Consider the following 17,964-nt stretch of genomic DNA (forward strand, 5'->3'; position numbering starts at 1 on the left):
AAAGTTTGATAACTACTAAATCTATTAACTTGGAAAATGGACATAGTAAAATTGGGTAACTTTTCATTTTCAGAGAAATACTTTAAAATATAGAACCTATAAACAGGCCGTGTGGGGCTCTTGTATACAGATATTAAGTAACACTGAAGGAATATCTTAACTTTTACTGTTAAGAGTACCGCTTGATATACTAATCAGGCACATTTTACATAATTACAACTAGGAAATGCACAAATTTACTCTAAGTTTACAAAGCTTTCAGTCCAAAAGTACAGAACAACATACTTCATTTGAATAGCCCCACAAATAAAAATGTCAGACAAATAGAAGCACTCCCTTCTTTGTACCCAGAGTAAACTCAATTTTTAGAAATATAGCTGCATTGTATATCAGTTAACATGGTTATAAACTATTGTTTTAAAAGATTTGTTTTCAATAAGGGTATGACCAAAAAGGACATGTATGGTACTCAACCTAAATTTAGAACGGTATGTACTGGGACTTGCCTGCTCAGCATGCACTCTACCACTGAGCTACACCCAATCCCCACCCCCCTTTAAGAGACTTTTAATCTAAATTCAATTTTTTTCTAATAAAATATTCTTGGAGATTACATTTAATCAACTTCTCTTTGCTAAGTTATTACTGTGCCAATACCTAAGATGACGTCATTCTGTATTAGACTTACAACATACTTCTGTGTTAAACCACGTTCATAGCCTCCATCACCAACCTAATAAAAATCGAAATGGGGAAGGTATAGCTCAAGTGGTAGAGCACATGCTCAGCATATATAAATAAGGTCCTGGGTTCAATCCCCAGGACCTCCTCTAAAAATAAATAAAGAAGTAAACCTAATTACTACCCCCACCAAAAAAAAAAAAAAAAAAGAATAGAGGACATGAACAGCTTACAGGAAAAAAAAAAAAAAACTGCTCTTAAACTTTGAAGAGATAAATGGAAACTACACTGAAATACCACTTTTCACTTAATTGTTAACCAGATATCAAAATGTTTGATTACACATAGTTGGGGAGAATGCAGGACCCAGGAACTCTAACATATGGCTGCTGAAAGCACAATTGTTAGACCCCTTTGGAGGTGGTTTGGTGATACTTCTCCAAGTTCTTGGACTTTATCCTCCAAATATGCTTACACAGACGCAAAATAACACATACGAGACTATTAATCTGTTCTATTTTTAATAGGAAAATATATTGGAAACAATTTAATGATCATAGCAAATTTCAATGTATCCATAGGATGGAGTTTTACTTATTAAAGAATGAATAGTTACATGAAGAAGAATGAGGCAGCAAAGGAAAAAAAAAGAAGAAAAAACCAAGATATAAGTGTTACAAATGAGGTACCAAATAAAAATACATAAAAATAAAAATAAGGTACCAAAAAATGTGAATAGTACGCTAACATTTGTATGAGGGGGAGGGGCACTTACTTATAAATGCTCTCTGGAAGCATTCACAAAAAAATAGCAACAGTGATTGCACTTGGGAGGAAAAAGGGGTGTATCACCTATTCAAATACATAAATAAATTCAATATGTAAAGAAGCGGATCATGCTTTTGAAGCGGGGTAGGTTATGGCTCAACTGGTAGAGCACATGCTTAGCATGCATCGAGGTCCTGAGTTCAGTCTCCAGTACCTTCTCTAAATAAAAATAAATAAACCTAATTACCTCCCCACATCAAAAAAAAAAAATGAATGAATGAAACAAACAAACAAATAAGTGAATTATGCTCTTGAAATCATGACTTTTCCCCAATTGGCTTCTTTTTTTTTTTTTTTTTTAGGGGGAGGGTTTTTTTTTTCTAGTGGAGGTTCTGGGGATTGAACAAGTAAAGAACTGTAAGAGGTCCGCCACGACAGAAGACTCTGTTAAAGAAGCCAATTCTTTAAGTGTGTTCATTTAGGTGTGGAAATGCATGAAGGATACTACGAGGACAAAATGGCACACAAGTGGGGTTGACCAGAGGAGGGGAAGGGCCAGGAAGCTACCTGGGGCAAGCACCCCTGCTGGAGGGCAAATCTAGGACAAAGCAGTGCAGAGACCTGCGAAAGAAGCCAACAGTGCACAGGACGGATGAGAAGGCAGATGTGGCTGGAAGAGAGAGTCTGGAGGGTGGGTGCGCAGGCAAGGCAAAGGGTCGTCTAAATTCAGCTTCTGCTCTGAGATAATGAGACTCCATTAGGTTTGGGCTCAGGTCTGCACCTCACCCTCGGCACATGAGGTAACCCTGGTTTCTTCATGCTCTCCCCAAGATACCCCTTGGAGCTGCCTGCAGGATCCAAAGGATGGGTCATCTTTTTACTTCTGGGCATTCAGCATTTTACCCAGCTTCCCTGAGCTCAACCTTCTATTGACGTCAGCAAATCCTACACTATTCTAGCCTCTCCTCCTTTTCTTTCTTTACTTTCACTCCATATGAGATTGCCTTGTCCCTAGGACTGGCCCACAATTCAAAGACTACCAAGTAAATAGTGTATAAAGTCCTTAAATCTCCCTTTGAGCTACTCTGGTCTCTGCCACAATGAAAAATCAAGATAAGCATAATCTTCAGCTTGGCCTACATTTGCAAATCATTCAACAGCCAGCCCCATTCTTTAAGCATGTGATATGGGTGGGGTCTACACTGCAAACAAATATGATTTAGTTTTAAACAAACAGATCTTTTCACAGACTACTACACACAGGTGACACCTAACTGAACCCTGCTGATGGAGATAATCCTTTGCCCATTCCTGCAATTGACTTTTTAATCTTTTCTTTTTTTAAATAATCAAAGACAACACATAGATCTGCTTGGAATGATCAGAAACACTCTTATCCCAGCCAACTGCTTCCAACTTCCCTTGAGGGTTTCTTCTCATCTGATTGGCTGTTCCTTCCACTTTCTCAATTACTGGCACTTCATAATCCAAAAAAAAAAAAAAAAATCAGAAAGTGAAGAAGAACTCATCATCCTGTATTTCATTTCCATCAGATGCTGGAATACTTTTATCAAGACACAAAGCACTTGACTGCCTACAACTTTTCTGGAACGGTATTACTTACCTACCTTACTTACCTGCTGACCTACCAAAGTGACACAATAAATTAAACACCAAGCCTTTCAGGTTTCTCAGCCAAAAAGTTTTTGTTCAGCAAAGCAGTCTCTGATATTTTTGCCTATAGAGTCACACCCAAGACATTTAGTCCCTGCACAAAGTGCCTGACAACTTAAGGAATGTGCCTAATGATTCTCTCTCTTTTTTTTTTAATTTAAGTACAGTTAATTACAATGTGTCAATTTCTCATGTACAGGACAATACCCCAGTCATGCATATACATACATACATTCATTTTCCTTTTTTTCCCTAATGATTCTATTTACATGTCACTTTTTGGATTATTGAACCTTTTACAAACCTCCTATTAACATCATTAGCGTTTCTTTGAGCTACAGTGTGGGAACTACACATAAAATTTCTAAATAGAGTTTCTAGCCTTGGAAGTAGTTACTCTACCATAATCAACACTGACGTATTCTCTGTTTATTAGGAATCAGTACTCTTGGGACAACTCCTTTCAGTGTCAGTTGATCCTGGAATTCAGGTTACCCGAGAACACTTGAGTTGAAGGGACTTGAGGTCATGCAGTCTAGTTTACACCCAATTCATCGATCCCTCCTACAAAAATCCCCAACAACAAATTGCTCATTCAGTCTCTTCTCAACATGGAATTCCACGCCGTGAATACGATACCATCACAACCAGCAACATGTGAAGGTGAATAAGGATAGCCATTGTTCATGAAGCTTATTGTGTCAGACATTTACTGCCCTAAGTATTCATTAACTTGGTTAATATCCTCAATAATTCCATAAAGTAGGCACTATTATTACCCCCACTTTACAGACGAAGGAGGTGAGGTGACTCGTCCACAATTACTCAGCTAGTTAGTATCAGGCTGAGAACCAAACAGCTGGCATCCCAACAGTAGAGACATGCTGACTGCACTGTAGAAATCCTACAAGGATAGAATAAAAGAACTTTAAAATAAACAACCATTGGAGACTGTATTAGCCCACATGTTCCACCCAGAGAGTGAAGACTGAGGGAGTAGCAGAGAGACGAGATCTATGTGCTTATTAGCTTTGGTCTGAAAGATTTGCTGCCTCCAGAATATTGATTCTATTTCACAACTAAAGCTACAGAAAATATCACATTTCATTTGATATTTCTTACACAACACTTCTTCAGCAGACTGGCCTGGCTTACATTTCTTTATTTTTAGAGGAGGTACTGGGGTTTGAACCCAGGACCTCATGCATGCTAAGCAAACACTCTACCATTTGAGCTATACCCTCCCCTGTGCATGGCTTACATTTCAAAGGAGAAAAAATGAATTTTAGGAGGAAAAGCTAGGAAAAGTGTTTCTGACCAAAAGGAATTGCAGGGAAATATCCCTTTTTGTGGGTCGAGGGCTATGACAATAATGTAAAATATCAGAGTTTTAAGTACGGCATCACCATACTCGAAAGTGTACAATCTTGTGACAAGAACGTTAGGACAAATTTCATTTAAGGAGTTTATTTTTTCCTATAGGTCTTCATGTCAGAGCGTCACAGTTTCCTATTCCACCATCTTCAGAGAGAGTAAGTGTAAATGCTTCTCGAATGTTCCTCAACTTTTCAATTTCTTATTCCAAGAGAAAGCGATTTTATTTTTAAACAGAATAATAGAGCTATGGTAGCCCTATTCTTTAATAAATGAACAAGGGCGGTGTTATTTCCTAGCCTGACATCCAAAGGTACTTCTGCAGGTGTTATTATATAACAAATCACCCCCAAAACTGAGCAGGAAAGAGCCATTTAATTCTAGGTCAGCAGTTAGACAGGAACAATGTGTCAAACTGCTGCTCCTCCAAGGCTGGGGCCCCAACTGGAAAGGCTTGAAGGCTGTGAGGACTTGACTGAAGGAGGGTTCAATCATCTGGAAGCCCTTCACTCATATGGCTGTTAGTTGATAATGACTGTTAGCAGAGACCTCAATTGGGCTGTCAGCTGGAAACTCTACAGTTGACTTTCTGTATGGGTTCTGGCTGTTTGGACTTCCTACTAACATGGTGTTGAATTCTAAGAGTAAGCACCCCAGGAAAGCAAGGCAGAAGTACATGGTGTATTTATGATTCTGCTTCAGAAATCACACAGTGTCACCTTCACCATACTCTACCAGGTCAAGGCAGTCACAAAGGTCTGCACAGGTTCAAGGGGAAGGGACGTAAGCCCTCTCCTGCCCCTCAAGGCAAGGAGTCTCAAGGTCACATTGTAAAAGCATGTGGAGTGGGAGATACTGTTGTGTCCATCTTTGCAAAATAGAATCTGTCACACATATGATATAGAGATCCCCTCAAATCTGATTCATTTGGTGATCTAGTATTGCCAATTTTAAATTATCTCTGAAATAAGAAAACAGGAAAATTAAGCAACATATTAGGTACAACAGAGATCTAAGTCAACAAAGTGTGAATTGAATAATTCTCAACATTCTTTAATCATCTCCAAAGCACATAGGCAGCTTTCAAAGAAGTAAAGTTGACACTATTAGACTGTCTGCAAAAACCTATGAAAATGATGCATGTATGACATTAATTTCTGATTAGTACCAAAACTCAATGCCCATAAGTGGCCATTTATTTTTATTTTGTCACTTAGGAACTGGTCCATTAGTTTTACTTCTAAGCTTGTCGAAGCTCCAAGATCTGTTTATTACGTTCTTGTAACAATAGACAAAACCAATCAATTCTTAATTGTCTACACCTCTCCTGAAACAAGTTTCACATAATGATTCTCAGTAAGGTAAACAGTTCAGCAAACAGACAGCACAGCCACTGTCCAAAAGGGCAATATATTATGACTATTTTTCAAAGTGACCGAGTTCCAAAGTTAAACAAGAGGTCTTGCAGGTATAGAACTATGCCAAGAGCTTAGAATTTTACCATTTTAATTCTGGCTTTTCTGATTACCCAAACTTACATTGGGTAATCAGACCCAAAGAGACCCAAACAGCCTGGATCTGTTCTCAGAGCTCCAGATGCATATATTTAACTATCTACTTGATACTCGACACTTAGATACTCGACACTTAATAGGTGTCTCGCAAAATGTCCAACAACTAAACTTCAGTTCTTTTCCCCATCAACCCTAATCCTACGTTGTCAGTCTCTCACACCCTTATTCTTCTCCATAGCATTTATTAGTATGGGATACACTAGATATACCTTTGTATTTGTCTGGCATATAGCAGGTGGTCAATAATACTTGTTGGATGAATTAATTATGACTTATCTGGGTCCCTAAGAATCACAACCAGAGAACAATAAGGCATAAAGAGTACCCTAGAATGATTATGGTCATATGGGGTTGGCAGGGTAAAAAAGTCACTCCAAAATATTGCTAGATTTTACATTTGTTACAAAGAATAAAAATGACCAAAAACCGAGAATGTATGAGAAGGAATCTCAGTGTTAAATCGTGCTACCCAAGCCACATCAGAATCCCAGGGGAGCTTTTAAAGTTGCGATTCTTGGACTTGCCAGTGTGGGAAATGCTGGGAAGATGAGGAACACCCAACATCCGATCTGGGAACCTGAATGTAATCTCAGGGATGCCAAGATTGAACAGAGATTAGAATTTGAAAGGTCACAGCATAACTAAATATCCTGGAGTCCATCTGGTTAACGGGTAAAAGGAAAGAGAATCATCCACATAGCAGCTGAAAAACAGATCCTATTCCCTCCTTCACGGACCTCTAGCCCTCTAGAAGAGAGAGATGCCTCGGGCTCCCAGAGCTTGGCGTCACAACCCATTAAACTCACCCAACTCTGTTTTGATTTTATGCTCTCCAAGAAACTTCGTACAGAACTTAGCTTTCCATATGGATTAGCCTTCAGGGAGAAGATGTGCAGTTCAGCAAATATGAATAGCTCATCTCCTTATGGATGTACTTCTCATTATAAATTTGCAACTTGCATTCTGGCGTGTTCAACAGTCTTGGGTGAATGTGAGTCACCTCCAGGGCATACTGAAAATACCAAATCTGTTAGTTTAAAAGAGCTGAGAAGCAGACCCTGGTAACGCTGCAGAAGTTGTGCCACCTGAGCAGAAACAAAGAGAGGGCAAGAAAGAAGTGCCTGGAGGCTTTGGTTTTGTGCCCAACTGGTTATTTGTTGTTGTTGTTGTTGTTGTTGTTTTAAAAATAAGGACCTGAGGTTAATATACTTATTATTTATTTAACCCACTAACCAAAGCCATGAATTGACCTCATCCTCCCAATGCCCTGGCTCACCACCCAAGATGTGCCCTGCCAGGTCTTCTTGAGGCATCCAAGACTCCCTAGCAATTCATTTTCATCAATTCCACCATATAAAAATGTGGAGGGGTTCTCTCTACTCCGCCCCACACAATTAATCCAATTAGCCTAGTCTGGCCTGCAGCTATCCAGCGCCTTTCCAACCTCCTCTACAATAAGGAAACTGAAGATCTAGGCCCAGAGCTACCTGCCTTCAGCAGTTCAAGGGTGGGTGCCTTGCACGCCCTCAAGATAAAGCCACAGTCCTCATCTGGTTTCAGCTATAGTCTCCTTTTTCAGGCTTCTCCTCATGTGCTCTGCGCATTCTTGAGCTCAGTGCCCTATTACACTTATGGTCTTTGGACACAGCTTTTACTCCCCCTTCCAGGAAAACTGTCTAGATCACCCTCCCAACCTGAACCACTCCCCTCCCCCTGTGTAACTTACCCATCCTTCAGGACTCCATCTGGATGCCATTTCTTCCCCACCTGAGTTATACTCCAGCGTATAGATTTCCATGTGGTTACCTTACCTTAGTCCTTATAACACTACTGTAATTTCTTGTCTATGTTTCTGCCCCCCTACTAGACTGTAAGCTACCTGTGGGCAAGAACAATGTCTTGGCACTTAGTAGATGCTCAAAGAATAGATACTGTGGACAAACTATGGAAATCTCAGTCATTCTCAAGGTGTCTGCCTCTCTTTTCTGATAGTTTTTATAATTTCGCTTGGTTTCTTCTTTGATGAACTAACGTCATAATTATTTGCCACCCACATCACCAATCCTCTTGCCAAAAACAGTAATGGCAATTAAGAATTAAATCTATCCTAAGATGATAGGGAGACTTTCCATGTACACCTTAGTATCTTTTGAAAATTGAACAATGCAAATAGATAACCTGTTTTTAAAGATAAGCAAATTTTAAATTTAAAAATTCAGAGTCAGGGGAGAGTATAGCTCAGTGGTAGAGTGCCTGCTTAGCATGCACAAGGTCCTGGGTTCAGTTCCCCAGTATCTCCATTAAAAGATAGATAAATAAATAAATAAATCTAATTACCTCCCTCCCCACCACAAAACAAAAGAAAAAAGAAAAAGTCAGAGTCATGCTGAAAAATATATTTTACATACACATGTACATTCATGAAGTCCAAATTTCTTTGCCCAAACAAACACTGCCAGGCAGTTCCACGTACATGCGCCCTAACACAAATATTTTTTTCAACTTCTTAGTTCTCTTTGCTAAGAAGAAAGCAATCTCAAACTAAGCTGATATGTAGAATAATTCACTAGATGTCTCAAGCAGCAAATATCCAGGTTTTCAGGGAAAAGAATGCAACTTCGGTAGAATTTTTTTTAAAGTGGTAATAATAGCCAAAGAGAACTATCTCCCCCTGAGGGTTAACATTAAGATGTATCTTAAGCAGACCCAAGGATATTGCTAAAAATTAGTATGGTTAGTGTCTTGCAGTGCATTTTTATATTAAAAAAGGGGGCAGAATAGCTCAGTGGCGGAGAGCATGCTTAGCATGCATGAGGTCCTGGGTTCAATCCCCAGTACCTCCATTAAAAAAAAAAAAAAGAAGAAGAAAATAAATTAGGAAAAGGAAAAGAGATAAACACACATAGTCCCCTATAATCCAGATTTCCTTTCCAAAGTACTGGTTTCCAGGCATTTTCCAACTATTAGTTATTTTATTTTATTGTTAACATGAAAACAGAATTTTAAATCAAAGGACAGACTGCACTGTGAAAACCAGGATTGCTCATTTTTCATGAGTCCTGCTTCCAGCAGGAGAGTTCTGCAATTTATTTCCAAGGAACAGATTGTTGTTTTTTTTTTTTTCTTTAACCCTCTCCTAGACTATCCTTACTTGTACTTAACCACCACCTCTCATCCAACAGTCTCAAAGCATTTTACAAACAAGCACTCATCTTGATGCTTTCTCATGAAGAGGAAGGCAAGCACCGCTATACCATGTTATAGATCAGGAAAACAAGGAGAGGAGAGTAAAACCTGCCCAGCATTACTAAATGTTAGAGAAGGCAAGCTGGGCACCCAGGCTGAGCCCTTCCAGGCTGTCTCACTCACCCTGGCGTGCCCACACCATTTCTCCCAAGGACCTACCGGGTATTTTAATGTATTTCAGGAACCCACTCTAAGTTCTGGTTGTGCAAATAGAACTCCAAGGGGAATAGCTTCCTGTGAAGGTGCCAAGTTTTCTTTTGCCATAGATAGGAGGGGAAATGTTTCGTTTCTTGTTCCTTAAGAATCAAAACTTTGAAGCCCTGCATGGGATAGCTGGAGTCCCCCGTCAAAAGTGGAAAACAGTAAGATTCTCTTTGCTCTGTCTCAGTCTAATTAAAACTACTTTTCCCCAAGACATAATTTTTGTCCTTAGACCCCAAATCAGAAAGTTGATATTACTTTAACTATTTAATACCTTTACAAATTGATTTCTTTAAATTAAAAAAAAATCCTTTGGATTTAAAAGAATTAGGGGGAAACACTAGACATATATGAAACACCTGCTAGAATATAAGCTTCATTCATCATAGTTTCTGCTCCATCTTCAGCCCTTAACTCTGTGAGTCACTGGTTCTCAGTGATTCTCAATATGAGTAACATCAAATGTTTTAGAAAGCAAAACCTGCATCAGTGATGGGGGAAATATGAGTGACTAATGGGGAGAAGAGGGATTGTGAGCTACTAATACAAAAGATGTATTTTTTAAAAAACATTTGTTTAGTGTCAGAAAAAAATTTCACTTCTAGCACTAGCACTCATTGCTTGGGTGGGTCTGGTCTATTGAATGGAAATAACAGTTAAACTTATAGGGTCCTTGTTAGGTTATGAAAGGATGCATTTAAATCCCCTAATAAAAGTGTATCAAGCCCTTAACAGGTTGGTTCTCTCCTGTTTTCACACTTTAAAAGATGAAGGGGGAATTTGGGTTCCACTCATGATCCCTCAGAAAGGGAAGTAGTGTTACAATGTGTGGCAGAGAAGACTGAGGGCTCTAAAAATAAACACATGGGGGCAAAAAGATGATACAAGAATGCCAGAAATATTGATAATCTTGAAGTTAGGTGATGAGGACACAGGGGTTCATAATATTTTCTCTAAGTATGTTTGGAAAGTCCTATAGTAAAAAGTTCAAACAATAATAATAAATTTTGATAGTATTAACTTTAAAAAAACAAAAAGGATGAGGAGGAGAGCTCTAGAGTCCAAGACCTGGCATTGAATCTCTCCTTTCTCCTCTGTGAACCTGGCAAGTTATTTTATCGTTCTGTGCTTCAATTTCCTCTCATAAAAGGGGATAATAATGATGTGGCCAGGCGCAGAGATGTGCCGCTCAGATCCTTCTTCCAGAAAGGATTCACTGCCCAGCTGCAAGGGGTGTGGTTAGGAGACAGCTTCCTTCAGGGTCTGCTTCATCTTTTGAGCCAAGGTCACAATGTTCCTTCAGCAAACTCCAAGCGATGACTGAGCAAGATGGTAGCCAAAGTCACTCTGTTCTTGGGGCAGCCTTTTGTCAATGAATGAGCAAGGCAGTGGTACAAGAGCCTGACCATTTCTGCCCAATGTGAGACTCCTTGAATGGGTAATCTTTGCTCTACAGCTCCTGGTTGGCCTGGTGGAGGCTTTGTCAGGCAGCATTATGGTCCGATGACCCCCTCTGCCCAATCATACTTGCTCCCTCTTCCTTTCACAGGTGTTACTTCCTTATACAGCTCAGTACTCCCAACTCCATCTCAGTCTTCTCAGATGCTGGCACAAATGGTGCTTAACTTCACTGAATTCTTGTGAAGAATAAATGAGACTATGGGTGGAAAAACTGTGCACAGCTTCTGACACATGAGAAGTTCTCAATAATTGATGACAATTACTCAACAGTGTTTAAAGCACAGTGCATGTGAAATTATTACAAGAACGATAGCATTTATGCAATTATAATCTATTTCTATTTTTATAATCTATAAAGAGCAGAGAAGTAAAAGTGGGAATTGTAGCTGCTGAACTGATATACACTAAGACCACAGATGTTATTGTAAGAAACAATTTTAAAAAGTAGTAGAGGAGGGTATAGTTCAAATGGTAGAGTGCATACTCATCATGCATGGAATCCTGGGTTCAACCCCCAGTACTGCCTCTAAAAATAAATAAACAAATAAACAAACCTAATTACTTCCCCCTCAAAAATAAATAAATTAATAAATTAAAAATACCAAAAAAAAAAAAGAGAGAGAGAGAACAAAAACTTCATTTCAATGACCAAAATGGTGTATTCTAAATTTTAAAAAAGAAATCATCCTATAGCTAATATGATATTATAGTTTCAATGTTAACACATATAACTTTTGCAACAAGAAATTAGAAGTTTCACCTTTTTTGTTGTTGGTGGTGGTGGTATAAGTATAGTTGTAATATTAAATAATCAAGGTTGTTAAACGTACATAAAGTTAGCATAGAATTTCACAAATCAGTTGAGGCTTATGAGTTGAAAGTTGGTCCCAATTGGAAGGCCATGATCAATCAATATCAAAAACTTGTATATTCTCAACTAACTCTTTAATATAAGATACGTAATTGGCCCTTTATGACTTTTTAATTGTTTTAACTAGACACATCACTAGGCTCAAGCTAGTATGAATACATTTTACTAAATCAGGAAACAAATATTTCATTACAAACACGAATTCCAGAAGACTTCACACCCACATTCCAAAATCTAATTAGATTAATTTCCCAGGGGATTCATGTATTCTTGGTAGCTTGCAATTCTGAAGCGTCAAAATAAAGCCTTATTTTTAAATGTGGCTGGTGTTGATGAAACAAGTATGAGTAATACCTGCAGGAAACACAGAGCTAGCTTTAGCGAGGAAGTGGGTGATACCTGAATAGTCCTTCACAGAGGCGCTTCCCATGTCACACCAATGTAAAGCGAGAGTTCTAATGTGGTCACACAGTTAGCACGGACACTTATAACACTTCCTTACGGTGCTTGAAATACAGTTTTACCTACCAAAAATGCAGTGCTTGGGATTATATCTAAAGTATAAAGTGAAGGCAAGAAGCTGATGTGTAAATTTCAACCATAAAATTGTCAGACCTCCCATGTTTTAATATCTACTAACCACAAAAAAACCTGGGCAAACCAAACCCTGTTTTAATAGAGACTTGATCTCATCTATCTTCTGAGGCACTTCTTCTCTAGTCACCGTAGTTCCAAAAGTGCTGTCTCCCCTGTTGGTCTAGCTATGCTTATCCAAAACAGAAATCTCTGAAAGGTTAAGAATAATCAGCAGGAAGAGCTATGAATTACTGTTAGTACTCTGTTCCATTCACTATTTGGCAGTAAGAGGAGGTGATAATTCTCCAAATCTTGAAACTATTAATAGTCAAGAAATGAACTGATTTACAAAACAGAAACAGGCTCACAGACATAGAAAATACACTATGGTTACCAAGGGAGAAGAGGGTGGGAAGGGATAAATCAGGAGTTTGAGATCTGTAGGTACTAACTACTGTATATAAAATAGATAAACAAGTTTCTACTGTAGAGCACAGGGAACTATATGCAATATCTTGTAGTAACCTTTATGAGAAAGAATATGAAAAGGAATATATGTATGTATATGTGCAATTGAAATACTATGCTGTACACCAGAAATTGACACATTATAAACTGACTATACTTCAATAAAAAAAATAATAAAAACAAAACAAAATGAAACAAAAAAACCAAAAAAAGTCAATTACTTCAACGTTAAAAAATCAGTGATGCTTAGTTTAAAATTTTAGCACACTATAAAGTGTTCTTATGTAAACACACACGCATACATCAGGAATAAACAGCATGAACAGCAGAAAAGAGGTAACTTTTCAAGCTCTTCTTTAAAGACTGTGTATTTGTGGGCAAAGAGTATATGGGAAATCTCTGGATCTTCTGCTCAATTTTGCTGTGAAACTAAAACTGCTCTAAAGATAGTCTATTTTCTTAAAGGTGCCTAGAATTATATTTTTTAAAAAAGTTTACAACTGCCAAAATGCAGAAAGGCATTAAAACTACCCTCCAACTACTTATTTATTTAATTAATTATTTTGCAGGTTGTTTTTTTTTAATGGAGGTACTAGGGATTGAACCCAGGGACCTCGTGCATCCTAATCATGTGCTCTACCACTGAGCTGTACCGACCCCCCACTTCCCACTACTTTCAAAAAGCAAATGTTAAAGCAAGAGGAAAAAGGATTCATTCATTTATTCAATAAATATTTATTGAACTACTATTGTGAGTCAAGCATTACTCCTGTTACAGTTGGTAGACAACACTTTCACTGCCGCCTCTTAAAAGTGCATGCCACAATCAATGCCACTATAATCAACAAGTTGTTGAATGCACGTTATATGCTTGGCACAGTCCTAAAAGCACAGGTTTTAAAAAAATTGATTACAATCAACACAGCTGGCTTCTTACTATGTTAACCAATATGTATTATTTGGGTCTCTCTCTGTTTGCCTTCTTGTTTTTGTTATTTTGGGCTAGTCCATTTCTTATTAGTTTGAAGAGAAAGAAATAAAGATGGCAGAAAGGACACTAGGAGATAAAAGTAGGTTCTATCACTGAGTAATTTAGTAGCCTCAAAGAGCAGAAAATTATAAGAAAAGCTAAAATTTCCACTAGATTTTTTCATACTTCACATTAATGATCAAGCTAATAAAAAGTTGAGCTGACACTTCAATAACTTCTCACTTTTTTCTAATATGCAGGTAAAAAAAACAAAAAATAATTCAAATGTAAGCAATTCTTGTTTTGCCATTTCTCCAATGACCAGTCACAATTTGAACAATTCAGTGCAAACTATTTATCCTATTAACATAATCTTCTAAACAAATTCTTCAGTAAATGCATTTTGGTAAATTTTGGAAGCATAAATCTCTCTTTTGACTCTGATGTTGCAGGCTAGAGCTAAAACCTACTTTACATGCTTTCAATGAAATAAGTAGAATATATACACTGAAATCCTTCAATGTATATAAAGTGACCTAGACTCAGATCAATGTCTTGCACACAGTAGCATGCAACTAAAAAAAAAAATTTTTTTTTTAAATGGAGCTACTGGGGATTGAACCCAGGACCTCATGCATGCTAGGCATGCACTCTACCATTGAGCTCTATCCACACCACCTAAAATTTTTAAAAATTGATTAAAATGCAATATTATGAAGAGTTGTACAGAAATAATTTTATTATATCCTAATCACTTTAAATCAGCCATTTATACTTTGCTATGAACTTCGGATATAGAATAGAAAATCTGAATAGAAATACAATCTAATGCAATAAAGTTACCATAAATCATGGGTTTTGAGTCCATTTTTATGACTGCATGATGTCTCAAAAATGTCCTAGAATATCAATGTTTACGCCTATGGAGAGGTTGAGAAAAAAAAAAAGGAAGAGAGAGAGAGAGGTTTTACTCTGTCTACAAAGCAGGATGTGGCTAAGAACAGGCCTCAAAGGTAAAATGCATGTTAGAAACCTGAAGTTTTGAAAATCCTCTCTATACGGGCATTGACTAACGTCCTAAAATGTGTGTAAAACCTGGTGGCACTTGTGAAGGTCTAGGAAAGCTGCAACCACCTGTTACAAATAACTCATGGCCACCCAAACCATAGCTCCATCTCTCTCCATCCAGAAGCACAATTCTGCCAAGTTAGGCTTGACGCCCCATCATTATCTCATTACACATGGGCCTGATCCCACAGCCAACCACTCAAAGAGAACCCTCAATCACTGCCCCTCCAGGCTGCCCAACACTGCCCCACATACCACACAACAGAAAGCCTCTCACCACCAGAGAACTGGAGGTTTATTTTTCAGAATCCTTCATTATTCCAATTTTTTGAAAAAAATCTCAAACTCTAATCAAACGAGGCAACTGAAAAGAGACATTATGTTGCCCTTATATTTCTCAGTATTTCATCTTAAAACTCAGATTTTGCACTTCCCTGATTAGTGCAAATTATGCGTTCATTCTTTCCCCTCTGCCAACGTCTAAGCCACTCAAGGGCAAAGGCCGATACTCTAGTGGGATGCCTTTTCCTTCTCTTTAACTCTTCACTGACATTTACTTGCATGTAGACAACTGAGGAGGCGTCCTTCCTCATAAAATTTACCCAGTGGAAAAAAATTTCAAGCACTTTACACACCTTCTCCCTTAAAAATCTTTTCCAGTTATTTTCACTGTAGAAAACATCAAGTGCAGACAGCGGAAAGCATAGGAGCACCAGCCCTCCTGGACCCGTCATCCAGCTTCATCAATTACCAACTCCTCAGCACTTTCATTTCATCCATACCCCTTCCACTACCACCCTGAATTCTTTTCGAGCAAATCCAAGATTTCCTCTCATTCATATATATTCCAGTTTCCGTTTATCTTCCACAACTCCTTGTCTTTGCCTTCCTTCCCAGCCTCTATTCCCTAAAAGAAACGTGCAGAATAATGCAGGTGACTGTAGCTGTTTTATTCGTTTTCTTCTCTTAGCTGCCCCGCTCTCTGCTCGGTCATCTTCTCTAACAATCACCAACATCACTGTGAAATGCCCATCATTGTGTTCAGTCCCTTTAACCACAGCCTGTTTCACTTAGAAACATATCGTAATTTCCCTCCAGAATACCCTTCTCTTGTTTGGACAAGCGGAGGGGAAAAAATCGTGCCAAAATTTCCATTCTTTTGATAATTACTTCTGATTCCCCGCCCCCTCAGATAATGTAGAAAGAGTCAACGGGAGTGGAAAAGGAATAGAATAAAGAAATTCAACACTTAAAATGGTAGATTCTGCCTATTTAGGTGTGTGTAAATACTTAAAACCATCTGTTACTTTAGTTTAAAAGTGAATATTTGTAAACATCACTCGAAAATTTGAGTCCCTTTAGATAGAGGATGTTTATAAAATGAATTATCTTAAGGGAGCAATTGCCTTCAGGATTTTGGTATTAATAACAGTAGCTGCTTCTGAGCCTAAGAAAACGTTATGTAAAAACAATTAAGCAAAACACAATAATAATACTCAGAGAGGATGCGCTCTGTTTCTATAGCTGTTCTAACCTTGTTTTATTTTGACGTGAGATTTCTTGGCCTCAGCCCAGATAGCAACCATAACCCCCACACACTTTCTCCTCCACACCCTTTACAAATGGAATTCCGAAAGGAGGCACTTTCAAGTTCATCACGGGAAATATCTCGTCTTGAGAACATTTCAGGTCAATAATTGAGATTTCATCCACTCCTCCCTCCGGACACTGCCCTGCCCATCCCCTGCGTAGTGATTTCCCCAGGAATCCAGAGGAAGGCAGGAAAACAGGCTCCATTCCACAAACCACAGGCTCTCCTCCCCAAGAATGGCCTGTGCACCGCCTTGGCATCCTCCGTTCGCCAGGGTCCGGGAGACCAGCGGCCAGACACCACGCTGTGTGTTTATCCATCCGCACCACAGGTTAAGGATCCCGGCGGGGTGCTCCTCAGCGCCATCCTACCCCCATTTTAAAACTGTTTCTCCCGAGTAGTTAAAAAATATAAGATTTACCCTGCAAGTACCTCTTGCTGAAGGTGATACACAAGATCTCCCCGTAACTCCGACTACCTTCCCCTCCAGGCCAAAAGCCGCAGTCCCCACATCAAATCCAGGATCTGAGCTGTCCCTCAGAGAACCACAAGTGCGTCCCAAACCATCATAGGTCAAAAGTCCCCGTCACTAGAGGGAAGACATCACTTCTTGCCCCTGAGCCCCAAAACCCGAAACCTCGGACCTGGACCCGCCAGGGTCGCCCCGCCCCCCGGAGGAGCGCCGGGTCCGCCCGCACCTCCGCGGAGAGAAAGCAGCCCCAGAAACTCGCGGCTGGGCGCTGAATACCTAACGCAGCGCTGAAAATCCCGGGGCCTCCACGCCCCCATTGAAGTCGGTCAGCGGCGCATCGGTTACTGCCTCCGGGGATTAAGCCTCTGCCCAACACACACCGCTGGCATCGGGGCGCCGGGGAGACGGAGTCCCGCCTGAGCCCCCGGCTCAGGCCGCGGGGGACCCGGATCCAAGCCCCCTGCTCAAGTCGCTGAGGACCCACAGCAGCGCGCCTCACCTCCGAAGGGCGAATCTGGCTCGCACTCCTGCTCGAGCCAAGGCCAACGAGAGGCACCCGGACCCGCGCCTCCCTCCCAGGCCGCGGGGACCCCGACCCGCGCGCGGTCGCCTGCATCCAGGCAGCCCGGCCCGCGCCCCTACCCAGGCGCGCCAAGCACCTTCCCCCGCAGTCTGGCGGGCCCAGCCCCTCACTCACCCAGAGCTCTGTGCCCCAGCTCATGGTGCAGGGGGCGGGAAGGGGCGCGCCGCGCAGCAAGCGCTGCTCTCCGGTCCCCCTCCCCGGTGATCCCTTCGCCCCTCAAGATCCCCGAGATCGAGGAAAGCCCGTGCCGGCGCGGCCGCCGCCTCCCCCGGCCTCGCAGCTTCTCGCCTTGGGTCTCCTTAGCTGCTCCTCCTCCTCGTCGCTCCTCAGCAAAATGGCCCGAGGAAGCAGCCGCGGTCGCCGCAGCGCCCTCCCGCCCCACACCC

The 17,964-nt window shown here is 40.2% G+C and overlaps 1 protein-coding gene across 10 annotated transcripts in view; it reads right to left on the minus strand.

Annotated features, from left to right (window-relative positions):
• FNBP1 (formin binding protein 1) overlaps window positions 1-17,951 on the minus strand; it is a 122,416-nt gene extending 104,465 nt beyond the window's left edge. For 4 of the 10 annotated variants that reach the window (XM_031450690.2, XM_031450686.2, XM_031450682.2 and 1 more), the window contains exon 1: window positions 17,693-17,950. In XM_031450690.2, coding sequence (XP_031306550.1) covers window positions 17,693-17,716 — 24 coding nt within the window. In that variant the 5' untranslated portion in view covers window positions 17,717-17,950. Of the gene's footprint in view, window positions 1-17,692 lie in introns of all 10 variants that reach the window. The other 6 variants (XM_031450684.2, XM_031450693.2, XM_031450692.2 and 3 more) reach the window with 3 other exon arrangements.
• Between the last annotated feature and the right edge of the window lie 13 nt (window positions 17,952-17,964).

This window comes from Camelus dromedarius, chromosome 10 (assembly GCF_036321535.1).
Source record: "Camelus dromedarius isolate mCamDro1 chromosome 10, mCamDro1.pat, whole genome shotgun sequence".
Taxonomy (NCBI): Eukaryota; Metazoa; Chordata; class Mammalia; order Artiodactyla; family Camelidae; genus Camelus; species Camelus dromedarius.